Source organism: Molothrus aeneus, chromosome 1, assembly GCF_037042795.1.
Source record: "Molothrus aeneus isolate 106 chromosome 1, BPBGC_Maene_1.0, whole genome shotgun sequence".
Taxonomy (NCBI): Eukaryota; Metazoa; Chordata; class Aves; order Passeriformes; family Icteridae; genus Molothrus; species Molothrus aeneus.
In genome coordinates, this window is record NC_089646.1 from 146,374,314 (window position 1) to 146,389,911 (window position 15,598).

The 15,598-nt window shown below is 41.4% G+C and overlaps 1 protein-coding gene across 1 annotated transcript in view; it reads right to left on the reverse strand.

Annotated features, from left to right (window-relative positions):
- Positions 1-13,898: 13,898 nt before the first annotated feature.
- The window catches only part of ZFAT (zinc finger and AT-hook domain containing), a 77,003-nt gene continuing 75,303 nt past the window's right edge, over positions 13,899-15,598 (reverse strand). The window contains exon 16 of the mRNA XM_066548437.1: positions 13,899-15,110. Within this exon, the coding sequence (XP_066404534.1) occupies positions 14,871-15,110 (240 nt within the window). The 3' untranslated portion in view covers positions 13,899-14,870. The remainder of the gene's footprint in view (positions 15,111-15,598) is intronic.

Consider the following 15,598-nt stretch of genomic DNA (forward strand, 5'->3'; position numbering starts at 1 on the left):
TCTATTGCTTTAGTGCTTGAAATTTTGATTTATGTTACATTTTTTCCATATTCACTTAGGATGCTCTTTTCCAGTTCCATGGTGGGGAAAAGCACTGAGTTTTACCTCCAAAATTATCAACAAAACTCTTCTTGAGCTCAGGGAGTAACAAATTAATCCAGAAATTACTGTGTTGGGAGATTGAAATTTTCTTTCTTTTCACCTTGTCCTTTTGGGGCCAAATTTTCAAATTCACACCTGTAAGGCTCTGACAAGTGAAGAGGTGACATGTTTGCATGGCCACAGCAGCTGCTGACACTGCCTTCCATCAAACTGCTCCTTCTCCTACTGTACAAACAGCTCAGCTGCTCCTGAAACAAGTCCTGAACCCACTCCAGGACAGAAACTTGATCTGAGATTACCTGGTGTGGTCAGAATGGAAATCAGGAGAAGTTCAGCAGCTGTTGCTTCACAAGACAAAAACCACCAGGGGAGTGTGAAAGGTTGGGCAGCAGAAGCCTGTCCTCACTTTCCTTCCCAAGTCACCAAGACACCAGGCCCTTTATTTGCAGCGCATTAACACCTGGAGCAGCTCTGGCAGAAAACATGACAGGTGAAAAAACATGACCATGCTTTATTGGACCATGCAGGTACCTCAGAATTCAGCTTGCATTCTGGTTGGACAGGGACTGCAATTTCTCAGATAACTGTGAAAGATTCCAGCTGAGGTTTCAATTGGTACAGCTACAGAAATATTTAATAATGGTAATTATATTACTATCACTACTCTGTAATTTCATAATGTGTAATAAAATGCTGCCTGTTAGTTTAAAATATGCACGTAACTAAATGTAGCAGCTGCAATAAGCTCCATCTTGTTCACCTGTCTGTATCACTGTTGAATCCCCACCAGTCACAACATGTCTGAGATTCCACATCACTTCAAAAAAGCTGTAATTATCTGTCTTTGAAAGACTAACAAGTAAGCAGGATTATATAAAAGGATTAAGCACACACATAAAAATAACACACTAGAAACTGTAGGTGGACTAATCTCTGAATCACCTGAGAAAGCTGAAATTTCCCTCTTTTATAGAGCTGCATGTTTTCTACATCTTGTTTAGCTCTGTAGAATGATTGAAATAAACTGCCACCTGTGCCCAGCAGAAAGGCTGCAAGAATGTTGTCACCAGAGCTCCAGTTCTGGGCCACTTGCCTGAAACTGTCACAGCCCTGCAAGAGGCCCTGCCCATCTGAAGGTCATGCAAACATGGGTAGGTTTCACATCAAGGGATGGATACCTTCACTGTTTTCTCTTAACACTTGTGAAAACTAGAACAAATAATAGCAACTCTCAGAAAGAGTGATTATCATCATTGTGTTAATGATGGTCACAGAAGAAAGATTCTAGCTCAATGAGCTCATACGTGGAAACAAATATTGCAAAAAAATTAAAAACAGGAATAAATGGGGGAATCTGAAACCCAAATCCACAAGGAAGTGATTCACTGCAGTGCTGTGTGGACTGTGCAATCCTAAAGCAGAGTGGAGTTCGAGCCTGTAAAGAGAGGTTTCCAGCCTGTAAGGAGAGATTTCTGCCACATGAATATGTCTGGTGCATCCCCAGCAGAAGGGGCTGTGCCCACTGAACCTGCTGCCCTCCCGTCAGCAGAACGGCTCCACCTCAGGTTCACTTCACAAGATGGTCAATTAAATCAAGCTGATGAAGCAGACAGATCCAGCCAAAGGACAAATTAAGCTGCACAGAATGTCTTGTTGCCAAGGCAGAAATGTAACACAGGGAACAGATGCAGAGGCTGCTGGACTCCCCACCAGGAATTAATGGCAACATGTTCTCCATGCTGAAAGGAAGGCCGTGCCATGGGCTGCATGATCCAAACTCTGAGGCTGATTGTCTCAGGCTGCAAATGCAAGATGTGGATGCAGGTGTGTATTCTACTGCTATCTGTTAAAGGTGGGACAGGTATCTTTTGTTAATTGGGCAGTTTTTCTTTATCTCTTCCACAACCAATCCTCCCTCCAGGAGATCTCTTCTGTTCATGGGCCATTGAGTGTCCCTGTATGGCTGATAAAATTACAGCATCTCACTGGGAGATGCTTTGCCCAGGGGGAGGAGCCAAGCATTCCTGCCTGGATATAATCTGCCCTTGGCAACACCACAGGCAGCCTTTTCCCACTGCATTCCCAGAGGAGCAGCTTTCTTCTCCACTGGATTCCCAGAGGAAGACCAGGCCCATCTACACCACTACTGGACCTTCAGAGGAAAACTCCACCCTTCTCCAGGATCCCTGCTCCAACAGATCCACAGCTGGCACTGCAGGAGGGCTGAGCCACCATGGGATGGGACTGTGCCACCACCCTGACCCACAGGGTGTCAGCTCCTATTCTGACTCTGTATTCTGTCAGTGTTGTTTTGTATTACTGCATTTTTATTTTTCCTAATAAAGAACTCAGTCCTACTCCCATATCTTTGCCTGTGAGCCTTTTAATTTCAAAATTACAATAATTCAGAAGGAGGGGGTTTACACTTTCCATTTTAAGAGAGGCTTCTGCCTTCCTTAGCAGAAACCTGTCTTTTCAAACCAAGACACTGATAAAAGCAAAAATTAGAGAGAGAGAGATTATTCAAAGAATGGTCCAGCAGGTAACAGTTTACTATCTTTTATGAAGAATGGATCAATACAAGAATGTTCCAAATGAGAGAAGAAATTAATTCTAGTCAGTGTTGCTGTTGTATGAGCAGAAAGGTCACTGAGGGTCCGGAGCAGAAGCTGAACAGATTTAAGTTTGTATTACACAGTGTTAGATGGAAATGCAGAATAATTATTTTTGCAAGCTTGCAAAGGATTAAACTGATTTAAATGGGATGACTCTAGCTGCAGCCCACTCCATCAGCTGTGTGACAGTAATTAATATGCAGATTAGAAAAAAAAGCCCAAACCCCAGACATTTACTCTGCACTAAGGAAAAAACCTTCCTTCAAAATGTCAGTGACATCTCAGGCTTTACCACAACAGTGGTCAGATGTTTTCCAATGCACAAAGATATTAATGTACAGATGAATTAATTTTCCAGGCTTTTTTTTTTAATGCCAAACAACTTAATTTGGGAGCTGAAGTTCTAGTTTCAGACTACAAATTTTAAAAGTATTTAGGAAAACAATATTGAATTTACTTACAACCATACATAGTAAGGTTCATAGAATCATAGATGGGTTTGGGTTTGGAAGTGACCCTAAAGATCATCCAGTTCAAATGCTCCTGCCATGGCCAGGGACACCTTCCAGTATCCCAGGTTACTCAGAGCCCCCATCCAGCCCTTGAACACATCCAGGGATGGGGAAGCCACAGCTTCTCTGGGAAGCCTGTGCCAGGGCCTCACCACCCTCACAGGGAAGAATTTTTTCCTAGCATCCAATAAAAACCCCTCACCTCTCAGCTCAAGGTTATTCTCCCTTGTCCTATCACCTCATAATTTTTAAAAAGTCCCTCTCCAGCTTTCTTGTACCACCTTTGGGAACCTGAACATGCTATAAGGTCTCCACAGAGCCTTCTCTTTAGCAGGCTGAACAATCTCAATCCTCTGAGCCTGTCTTCATAGAAAAGGTGCTCCAGTCCACTGATCATCTCTGTGGACTTGCTCCAACAGATCCATGAATGACAAAGGATGGCAGGAATGACTCAGTAGGATTGTGACTCCATTTGCACTCAGCAGACAATTCTGTCATAGACAGCCTCACGAGTTTTGTGTAGCCAGATGTAAGGGAGAGTTGCAGCTAGGGAGAAATGCTTTATTAGTGGCTGTGTGTTTCTGCTAGGATCAGCTACATATTACTGTCATTGTCATATTTCCTGAAAAATCTCTTTGCCTAGGATTTTCTCCTGGGAAGCTGAGAAGCCTCAGAGAAAAATGGAAACAATAATTATCTCATTTGCTTCTTCTGTGTTTTGCTGCTTTGGAATGTGGTTTGGACATTGTTTACCAACAGGTGGTTGTTTGATTGATTTCATGTGAATTGTTTTGACTTAATGACCAATCAGGGTCAGGCTGTGTCAGGGCTCTGGGAGGAGTCACGAGTTTTCTTTAGTATCATTTAGCCTTCTGTCTGAATCCTTTCTCCATTCTTTAATATAGTTTAGTATAGTATTCTTTAATATAATATAGATAATAAAATAATAATTTAGCCTTCTAAGAACATGGAGTCAGATTCATCATTTCCTCCCTATGACGGGGGTCTCAGAAAATGCCACATATTACAGGTGAAACTTTTAAACTTTTAAAAGTTTTACAACTCCTGTATGTGCCTCTTTCTCTGGACTGACTTCTTCAATGCTCCCCTCCTGCCTACAACAACTCCAAGGTCTCTTGGCTCAGACACACCACAGCAGGCTGGGACCTTTGTGGGCCATTACCTGCCTGCCCCAAGAGCAGCTGCAATGCTTTGGTTTGTGCAAATCAAACTTGACCTTTGGATGTTTTGGATCAGTGGTGCAGCTCTTCAGCAAGTCCTGAGCAGCTCTTGTGCATCTGTTTTCACAGCAGCTGCATCTCCTGTTCCAGATATTGCAAGAGTTCCCCAGGAGCTCTTGTCAGGAGTGCTCCCCACCCAGCTCCCATCTCCATCCACATCCAGCTGGATGCTCATTTAGTGGCAATGAACTCCCAGCCATTGGCTGAGGAGAATTAGTTCTGTTGTTTGCCTGCTGATGCTTTATAATCTCTACATATGCACAGCTAATTTTGTTTTTAACCGTACTTGCTGTTTCTCTCAATCTCAAAGCCTCCTGAGAAGTGGTATAATCCCATTGGTTCCCATTTCCATGACACATGCTCCCAAGCACATTCAATTACTGCATGCATAATTGCCAGCTCACATAGGCTCAATCATTAGTGTCTAAATCAGGTATTTAACTAACCCTTCTAAATCACTGGAGGGTGATTTAAACCAAATTCATATACCCTTGTGGTGTCAGGCTCAGTGAAATGGTTTGGGTTTGCAGTAAATCACACTTTTTGCAGTATCCCAGCCTCAGTGCCTTCTGTTTCATAGGCAGGATCTAGACCAAGAAAAATACTCTAATACACAGAATCCTGTTACATTCTGAGAATGGGGAAAGGCAAACTGCCTTGAACAGCAGTAGAAAAATGGAGCAACCGAAGCATTCAGCATAACAAAGGAGCACCAAGGGATCTGAAAGCAGAGTGAGAGAGGCAAGGCATTCTTCTGAATATAGAGCACCAGGGAAAAAGCATGAATGTCCAATTCAGATGGATCTGGGCTCAACTGGGAAATATGCAATTGAACAGCAATCTGGCTTCATGTTGAGCTCTGACATGGGACATCCTGACATCCAGCCTAGAAACTTTATTGGTGCCTCACAGTACTCAGTGTCCTCAAGTCTTTGTGAACCAGCATAAGCATAAAGTACAGACTCTAACAGCTGGTGAAGAAGGGTGGGGAAAAAGAGAAGAAAGTCAAAACCACAGTTTGTAGCCTAAGACAAACACTTTCTCTGCTTTTAGGTGTGGCCAGGAGGAAAGAAGTCCCTGTGGCTTCCCTATAGAAAATTATAAATATAGAATTTTGCTGATAAACACATTAATATTGTTAATTCAAGACAGACTTCTAGTTTGCAACACTACCAAATCAGACTTTTCAAGAATATCCCTTGTGCATGGTTTTGAAAGCTATGTTTATGCTTGACCTGGTTTCACACTGATCCCTTCCAAAGCATCTACAAAGTCTCCCACTGGGGGCTAGACAGTATTTATATGACAAGACACCTAAAATCAGTGTATCTACAATTCAAAGCTGGTCCCATGCAGAACCCTATGCTGAAAATACCAACCAAAACCATAACTGCTTGAAAAACAGCATAATGAAATCATGCTGCCATCACTCAGGCAATGTCTGTCCTTTTGGGCTTCCACTCATCTGCCAAGGAAATATCAGTTTCTAGAATTTCTGAAACTTTTTTTTCAAGAAGAAAGACAACACAAAGCTACCCAGCTCCTCTTGGCCCTGCCACAGATTTACAGCTACCCTCTACTCTAATTCTCCATTTACACACATGAAAAAGCCCCTGTATTTTAAGAATTTATATCAATCCCACCTGCTTGGAGGTGAAAGAGATTAATACCTTCAGGGTAAGGATTTTTGTTGAGATTTTACAGTACCTACTACAACCACTGACTAAATTTTGAATTCTATTACATACAAATAGTAAAGTAAAAAGGCCAGAATGTGACATAGTAAAATATTTTTTATAAATATTTGTCATAATTTCTGTTACACTTGGCTTTCTTCTGTAACAGTTTTTAAGGTGATGATTAAAAAAAACATACCAAACCAATCAACCAAAAAACCAAACAAAACCAAACCAAAACAAAAAAAACCCCAAACCAAATCAATGAGAAACCCCACAAAACCTTAAACCTTTAATAAGCTTTACTCATAGTGCATCCTCCATCCTCCTTAGAATAAAATACCATCCATGGATTGGATTCCATGCTGAGTGCCTGTTTTAAGTAAGACTAAAGAAATATTAGGTTCACTCAAAAGTAACAGAAACTTTACACAAAAAGTCTAAGGTTTACTTGCTTCCCTTGTTCTCTTCACTTCAGACAAGTGTGAGAGTCTGTCTGAAATATCCTTCATTTTTACCTCATGATTGCCATGAAGAGAGACCACCAAAAAATTAAAAACTGCTGAACCAGTGGGGGGGGGGAAATCATGTGCCTCCTAGCTCACTGTTTCCACAGATGTTGTTTGCTATACACGACACTGAACTCGAAGGGACACCCTGCCCTTTTCTGAGCAATGGTCCTGGAATTTCTCCCCACCTCCTGGCCTGGCTGGTTTGAGCTTTGGGGTGGTCCCTCTTCCAAGAGAGACCCCCCTCACCCATCCTCAGCCATCATGGCAGACAAGTAGAGATGTAGGCCTCTTCATCAAGGAACTGAGACATGAAACCCCTGTGTGGGAAGGCCCCCTCACCTTCTTCCAGAGAGTGGGACTGAAATTCCCCCAACTCGGGGGAGGAAAGCTGCCCAGAGCAAGCACAGGTGCGAGCACTGAGCCATGAAAACAATGGTTCTTGCTTGCTGCCTGGCTCGACTTTGTGTACCCCTATTCTTTCCCCCTGAAGAACTTTGTTTCGGTTGTGAAATTCGTTCCCCTTCCCCCAACAAAAGATGGTATAACTGGGGCCCAGATCAGCCATGCCTCCGAAACCTCCCCGGACGTGGCCTGCTGAACTTTGTTGGCTGGACCCCCAAAGGATAAAGCAGCACCACATTTGGTAGCTATAACCCATCTCCTCCCTTTTTTCCTCCCTCTTTTCCTTATCTTCTCCTTTTTCCTCAGTTCCCCTCACCAGTGCATTTCTGTTGTGGTTATTTCAATAAAACTGCATTTGTTGATTGTTACTGGAAATCCCCTGTGCCTTTGTTGGTTCTTTGCACCTTGAAATCACTCCTAGGAACCACCACGTTATCCATTCACTAGGATGGATTGTGACAACAAGGCTGTGGAAAGGCTCTGTAGTTAAGAGCACCACATGGAAAGCTGGAAGTTCTGGTGCAGCTTCAGGTAAAGTAAAATAAAAATATCATTAGACTAATCCCCAAAAAATGGAACATAATCATTGTGGCAGTCCCTTTATTTTCTGCTAAGTTACATAGAAATTTAAATTTTCTGTAAGCTTGTTGGTTTGGTTATTCTTTTTAATTCTGACCCAGGAAAATTAAAGCATGAGAGTGGCTGAAGTACACCATCTACAGCTTTGTCCATGTTTTCAGTTTAAACATACCTTAAGAGGCAGAGAGTGAGCTACAGTGGGCCACATTTCTAATGCAGGTGCATTATGTTAGCAAAGACCTTTTGCCAGAAAAAAATAATCAGGCAAGTGCGAAAAGAATTTACTCTAAATAAATATATTCAAGTAGTAGAAAATTAAAACATATAATCAGGATAGTCCCAGCATTAGCCATACCAGTGTAAGGAGTTCTATCCTGTCACTGTTGTGCTCTTTTTCCAAAGCCATAAATTCCATATTGGTTGATATCAGTGAAGTCCCCAAAATACTCATGACCAGCTGGCTCCTTGAGTTTGCCCAGGATCTCTGGGAGCAGAAGGCTCAGGTGAAACTCCCCAGTGTGCTTCAAGGGAAGTGTAAGGGGTTAAGTTAATGCCCCAGTTCTCTTGGGATATATTAGGAAGCTCCTACACGACCTCTTGTTCTGGTTTGACCCTGGCTGGACACCAGGTGATCCCCAAAGCTGTTCTGTCACTTCCCTTCCTAGCTGGACAGGGTAGAGAAAATGTAACAAAAGGGTCACTGAGTTGAAATAAGGGCAGGGAGAGAGCAGTCACCACTTACTGTCACAGGTAAAACAAACCACACTTGGGGAAATTAATTGGATTTATTACTAAGGGTAGTGAGAAGTAAAACAAAACACCTTTGCCCTCATGTCTCCCTCCTTGCTGGGTTCTCCCTCCTCCCCCTCAGGATGCAGGGGGATGGGAATGGGGGCTGAGGGGGGAATGGCAGCTGAGGTCAGTTCATCACACGTTGTTTTGTCTCTGCTGCTGCTTCCTTCTCCAGCTCAGCTCCAGCACAGGGTCCCTCCCATGGGAAAGTCCTCCATGGACTTCTCCAGCCCTGGTCCCACCCATGGGCTGCAGCTCTGCCCAGACTGCTCCAGCCTGGGCTCCTCTCTCCACAGGGACACAGCTCTGGCCAGGATCCCCTAGGCAAGGGTTTCCCATGGGATCACAGCCTGCTTTGGGCATCTCCCTGCTCTGGTGTGGGCTGCAGGTGGATCTCTGCATCCCTATGGACCTCCCTGGGCTGCAGCACGGGAATCTCAGCTCTGGCACTTGCAGCACCTCCTCCCCTTCCTTCTTCACTGACCTTGGTGGCTGCAGAGAGGTTTCTCTTACATTTTCTCACTCTGCTGCAATTCCTTCTGCACAATAGTTTCTCCTTTATTAAATATATTATCCCAGAAAAACAATTCTTTCCCCTCATTAAATATGTTATCCCAGAGGAGTTACAACCCTCGCTGATGGTGGCAGGTCTGTCTTGGAGCTGGCTGGCACTGGCTCTGCCAGATATGGGGAGAAGTTTCTGGCAGCTTCTCACAGAAGCCAAATTGTCACTCCCTTGCTACCAAAACCTGGCCAAGCAACCCCAACACACCCATTCTGCTGGCAAAGCTTTGAATCAATGCTGGTAACTGGAGAGAGCAGCTCCTGGGGACGACACAGTCCTGGTGAACTTCCAGGTTCAAAAATAGACAACATTTTTCTAGCACTTCAGTAAATAATTTTTGTGGCTTCATGTGCTCTGACCTCAAAAAAGAGTACAATTATGCCATAAGAATTGTAAGTGCTACAATTGGTAGTAAAAAGCTCTTGTGCTGTGGCACCACCCAGGAGTTCAAGTCAACACCCAGCACAGGGGAGTGACCTGAAGAGAAAAGGAAAACATCTCTGCGTGAGCAGGACTACACTCCAAACAGAAAAGGCTTCATGTGCCATTCATTTAAGGTTTGGAGATGCAACCTGAATAGCTAAACCTAAAGTCTAAAAAGAATGTCACTGTCTAGACAAACTCTGTGGCAAGTGAAGGGTGGCTGTTTCAGCTGGAGAAATTGATTGGCCTTTGACCAAGAGGTAAAAGGTATGCACACAGCATAGAGATTTTCTGATTTGGACCAGTTTTGATCATATCTTGGATTTGAACTCCCTCACTCATTCAGTCACTGTTAGATGAAAGGAATATTTGACTAATACCATCTGAACATGTATTTGAACAAGCTATCCATCCCTAAAATATTCTGTACTTTACTTTTAATACCCTGGGCCAACTCAGGTCCCAGAAAGTATTTTCATTCCAAATGGCAGTAGCAAAATAAATGCTATAAAGGCTAATCAAAAAGGGGAACCATTTCCAGAGCAAAGTGTAAAAACATTGACTGGCTCTGTAATCCACTGTGATATTTTGTCCCTTATTTCACTGCTTGCCCATAAAGAATATTACCAATGCAGAGCTCCTGTGGTCTCATTCTCATATATCTTTATGTGTTCCTGTAAAACACACTTGCAAGGTGTTTCATTTGGGTACACAACACAAAATGATCCCTTATTTTCCAGAAGATAACATTCTTGAACTGAAGAAAAACCTGAAGCAAGGCTTGCTCTATACATTCCTATTGTTTGTTTTCATTCCAAGACAGTGAAGACTTTTTGATCCCTTTAAATTTACCTAGGCTGGTAGTTATTTCCACTTTTTAGGAAAATTTGAAACATTTCAAAAACCAGGAAGAGCTCTGTGAAACATATTGACTATGATTTCTCTCTTTATCCCCCTTTAGCCAACTAGCCTGAAAAAATACTTTTATAGGGAATATAAAGGTCATTTATAGTGTTGTCAGAGACATTTATTTTGTTTTTCTGCTTTACTGGCAGCCACTACTCACTTCAAGCCTTGCACTGAACTTTTTATGAAGAATATGAATATGTGACCTAAGAATAAGGAAATGTAAGTGATTTTGCTCTTATTTAAGATCCCATGAAAGATCATCCTACCAATTCCTTCAGAGTGAGCTCTGACAAGCATTCTTGTTAGGTGTGGTTCTGAATATAAAAAAGGTCTTTTGTCACTTTTTTCTGTTTTGCTGTCATTAAATGCCCAGAAACCTGGGGTGTCAGAGAAACCTTTGAGGTCAGCTGCCCTGTTCTTCCCACCAGGCTCATTCCCAATGTCTGGCTGTATTTTACTCAGTGCAAAACAAGAGTTACTCAAGAAGAACTTTAGATATTACCTTCCACGCTAACAGATCTTCCCAACATGATTAATTCTGTTATTTGACCTAGTATTTCTTTTCCTTGATGATTTTATTCCATGGTTTTGTTTGACACTGAGCTCTGCTCCTTCCCCTCTGGTGAAATCCTTAAACGTTGCTGATCAGGGTACTCACAGGCACTTTACAGAATCTCAGAATGGGCCAGGTTGGAAAACACCACATTGGGTCACCTGGTCAAACCTCTGCTCCAGAAGGGTCATCCCAGAGCACATGGCATGGAATTGGACCAGACCTGGTATCAGTCACAGACACAGCATTTTTGTCCATCAGTGTTTATCAAGAGAGAAACATGCTGGTTTCCTTTCTCTGCTTCAACCATTTTGAAGGTGGATGGGGTGGGGAACACAAAGGACTTGAACAGAATATTTTGTTTGGCAGATATCAAAGATCTGTAATTTGCACTGTCCTTTGAAATGTGTGGCACTGGTTTTAATCACTTAAAGCACAATAAAAGCAAGTTGAGAACAGGAACTCATGAAAGATCACCTTAATCACTTACCTGGTGGAACTATAGCAGGAATGGAAATGATACTGCATATTTATGTCCTAATAGCAAGTCTGATCCTCAGGATGAGCCAAAATACATCTCTGTGACTGAGTGAACATGAAAGTCTTCCCAGATTAAAGTTGCCCTCATTTCAAGGGAGAAAAAAGACAAATGGAGAAGGGCTGCTATTGATGGAAATAATGTCTGCTCTGATGGGAAAGCTGGAAATGCAAATTGAGAAGCTGTCAAGCCATGTGCAGCACCACTCAGTAACCTCACTGTCATTGTATCACAGAAGGGAACAGAACATCTGCAATTCACTGCAGGATTAACATTACCTAAACAAGCCACACTTTTGTTAATGATGCCATCTGCAAATGAGCTCATGTCACTCCCTGTTCAAACTTTCACATACAGCTCAAACGTACCTACAAATAGCAAAAATTGTAATCTGGTATAAAGAAATCCAACCATCAACACAAACCCAAATATAACCACCCATAAACTCTGTTTGTGCACATCATCAGTTTCACAAAGCTCTGCTCTGTGAGTGCTGATAGCAGTCATCCTTATTAACAGATCAAAAGAATTACAAAATAAAAGTGAACCTTATTTTTATTCAATACTAGTAGCAGATTCCTCAATTGAATCTCACTGCTCTTACATAAATACAACTCTAGGTGTAGGTAAGACAAGACAGGCTTGCAGTCTTTTAGGGCATAGGATGTGTTGATAATTCTACCTCCATAAAAGATTAGGTGGGACTTGGGAAAGAAGTTTTCCTGAGTGGTCAGTCCCAAACATTCAGTATGCCTTTGTCCCAAGAGCTGGATTTTCACAAGGGCCCGAAAGGTAAAAGTTCCTCACTGGGTCAATTTCCACATTTCCATTGACATTTCACTGAACCTTCTGTGATCAGACTCCTCCACAGGTGAAGAATTCAAGCCAAATATCAAGTCTTGATCATGCAAGTTGAACACAGCTCCAAAAGATTCCCTCACACACCAGATTTTCTGCCCACTTGGATCTTAAATCATTTGAACAATTGAATATCTTGCAGTATGATTTTTGCTACTTTCTTCCTTTCTCTACTAACTGTGATAACAGGACTGTTCATTCTTGAGATGCAAGAGATTTTATCCTGTGTTTTGGGTTTGGCTTGTTTTTTTAAATTTGTAAAGCACATGTCCATGTTGTGAACAAATAATTGGAATGTGAAATAATTTTTCCTTTATTAATATTGAATGGTTGTAGATCATATTCTATAAAGCAGTGCTAAGATGCTGTGTGGACTAAGAAATTTATAACTTTAGAAGAATTAAAAATATTGAAATGCTTTGAAAATCTGAATTATATCAATGTCACTTCTGTAATCTTGTTGGAAAACATGCCATTAAAACAACAACAATTTGTGCTATTTAAGTCATGGGAGACAGAGCTGGGGAAAAAAAGACCTGAATTGAAAAGTATTTAAAAAATAATAATAAAAAAAGGAAGCAGAAAATTCAAGTGTTTATGATTTAGTATAGGAAAAAGTGATATAGCTCACCAATTATATATCAAGACTTAAGTTACATAGGTATGTATGGCTGTGAAATACTAAAATTAAAACAAACAAAACCCCAAAACTTTGTCCAAATACAGCCACACCTCTTCCAGACAGAATTATTCAGTCTACCTGAAACAATGTACTTCAGAATTCTTGAGTGATGCACAGAAAAATATTTTTCTGTCCCCTTTTCAAGGAGGTTTTACAGTAAGTTCCCCACTATTACCACATGTGATCAAGAGGCTCTTCCAAATGGTTTTAACAGCAAATGGGCTGTTTCTGTAAATTGTAAGTTTTTGAGACTGCTTTCTTCTCTTCTAGATAACAGAAAGCATTGTTCTTGTAAATCAATGCTGAATTTCAACCAGTAATTACAAAAACACAGTTTCTTATGTGGATTAATCATACTGATACATTTGATGCATCACTTTCTGTCACATTACCAATGTTACCAAACATTTCATGGCTCATTCTTGCCAAGTTTACTGAACACACGCAGAATCAAGCCTGACACCTGTGACCAGCTCTGGCCAGTGACACAAAATGGCAACAAGGTCTCCACCCTGCAAACCCAACATCCCTGGGGCTCCTGGTAAACGAAGCTGCCACTGAAGTCAAGCAATTCTCAGTTCTTTTCCATTAACAAATTTAAACTCCCCACTGCCACAGCTAAGGGAGAAACTGTCACCACAGGTTTTGCACTCTGATTTTGTGCAGCACCAAGAGAACCCAGCAGACTCAGAAGATGCTGACAACAAACTCACTACATTGCATCTACTTAGTCAAAAGCTTTTTTCCACTTTTTTACCCAGGACACCCATAAATAAGTTAAGTCACATAGAAAATTCTGCCCTTATTTCATGGTGGTACTTTCTTGGTAAGAGACTACTAACTGGTGGAACAACTTGTCAGAGTCAATGCACACCAGCCCTTTTTAATTAGCTACAAAAGGGAAACCAACACTTAAGAAATTGAAGCATTAGAAGAAAACATTAGACAATTTTTAATTTATTAATAATTTTTATAGCTCAAATTTAAAAATATTAAACCAGAAACAATTCAAGATTCATGAAGAAAAATCTGGAACTATGTACATGCATAATTAAGAATATCTTGATTCTCATCAATATTTACTTAAGCTTTTTGTACAAACTTTTTCACACTGTCATATTTACAAGCATGTCTGTTTAAAACCTATGAACATACATCTCTTATAGCATTTACAAATCTTTTGAATATATTTATTTTTCTTAAAAACAAAAGAATATTTCCTTGATTTGACAGTTTTGGTTTCACCTTATGATACTGGACAGGCATTTATTCAGTGGGATGGAAACAGTTATCATTATTCAAATAGCTAAATAACAGTCATCCTACTGATACCCAGAATTATCACATATGGCTTTAAATACCTCCCAAACTCAAAGGATCATCTCACAGGTATAAACTACAGTCCATCTGTGGTGTGTTTCTAATTAAATCTTGAGCCTTTGTTTGGGCTAGATCCACAACTCAGCAGACACTTTCTAAGCATGAACTCAGAGCTAAGAGGCCCTTTTAAATAATAGAAAAAACAACTTTGCTTCCAGACAAGTCAAGAACATACGAAGCATGTATAAAATGGGATGTATGGGCTTTTCCAGACACTCTAGCTACCTTTACAGATGGTTTTTGTCATGGGATACCACAGTTTTGAACAGACAATATTTGTGCGAATTTACAGGAATCAAGTGAGAGATCTTCTAAGAAGGGGAAGAATACTTTTTCCTTAAAAGCATTTTCTAGAAAAAAAAGTCTGAGAAGGTTTTGCACATAATACATCTAAGCTACTGATACAACCCAACCAGTTAGATCACAAATCAACTGAAAATTCATCAGCTTGCTCGCTTTTGGTTGGGACAAAAAAACCCCAAACCTCTGGCTTTGGCAAATCAAGAAATCATCTCCTTTGAGCATTGCTCTCTAGAGCTCCTGCACTGATTCTTCCACAGCTTGCTCCTCCACAGGCTGCACAGCTTCCTGAACATAGACAATGAACTCTGAAGCCTCCCCACCCTGGGTATAGACAGTGACTGTCTCGATGCCCTCCACCTCATCCGAGGACACCACCAGGTGATGCTGCTCCGACAGCTCCACCGCCGCCTGCTGCAGCGTCTCCTGGATCATCAGCGTGTGCTTGGCTGCCTGCTCCTCTTCCTTCACCTGAGGGAGGAGACAGGGGAGAGCTCACAGAAAGTTCACCTTGCCAAGAAGTACCTGCTGTTGTGATGATTAATGGAAGTACAGCACACAAATTAGCAATCACACAGTTTTGAAAGAAAATGGCAGTTTTGCAGAAAATGCGAGCACTTTTGATTGATGAGTGTGTAGCTAGGCAAAATACTGAAAGCATCAACACAGCATCTCAGTTCTGGGCACAGAGAGCTGCAAAGTTTCAGGAACACTGGTCTTTAGAGACAGCTTTTATCTCTCAGCAGTCACTCATTCAAAACTGCTTTTATTTAAATAAATCTGAACTCCATCAATTCCTCTAGTGGCACTGAGTTGAGAACCCATCCAAAACTATGTGAGAAAACACCTACTGTACCCACCTTTCTCTTCCTCCCTAGTCAGTGGCTGCTCTTAGAAGTGCAAATTTCACTGTAAACCTTAAGGGATTTTATTAGAAAAATGTGAAATATAAATATCAC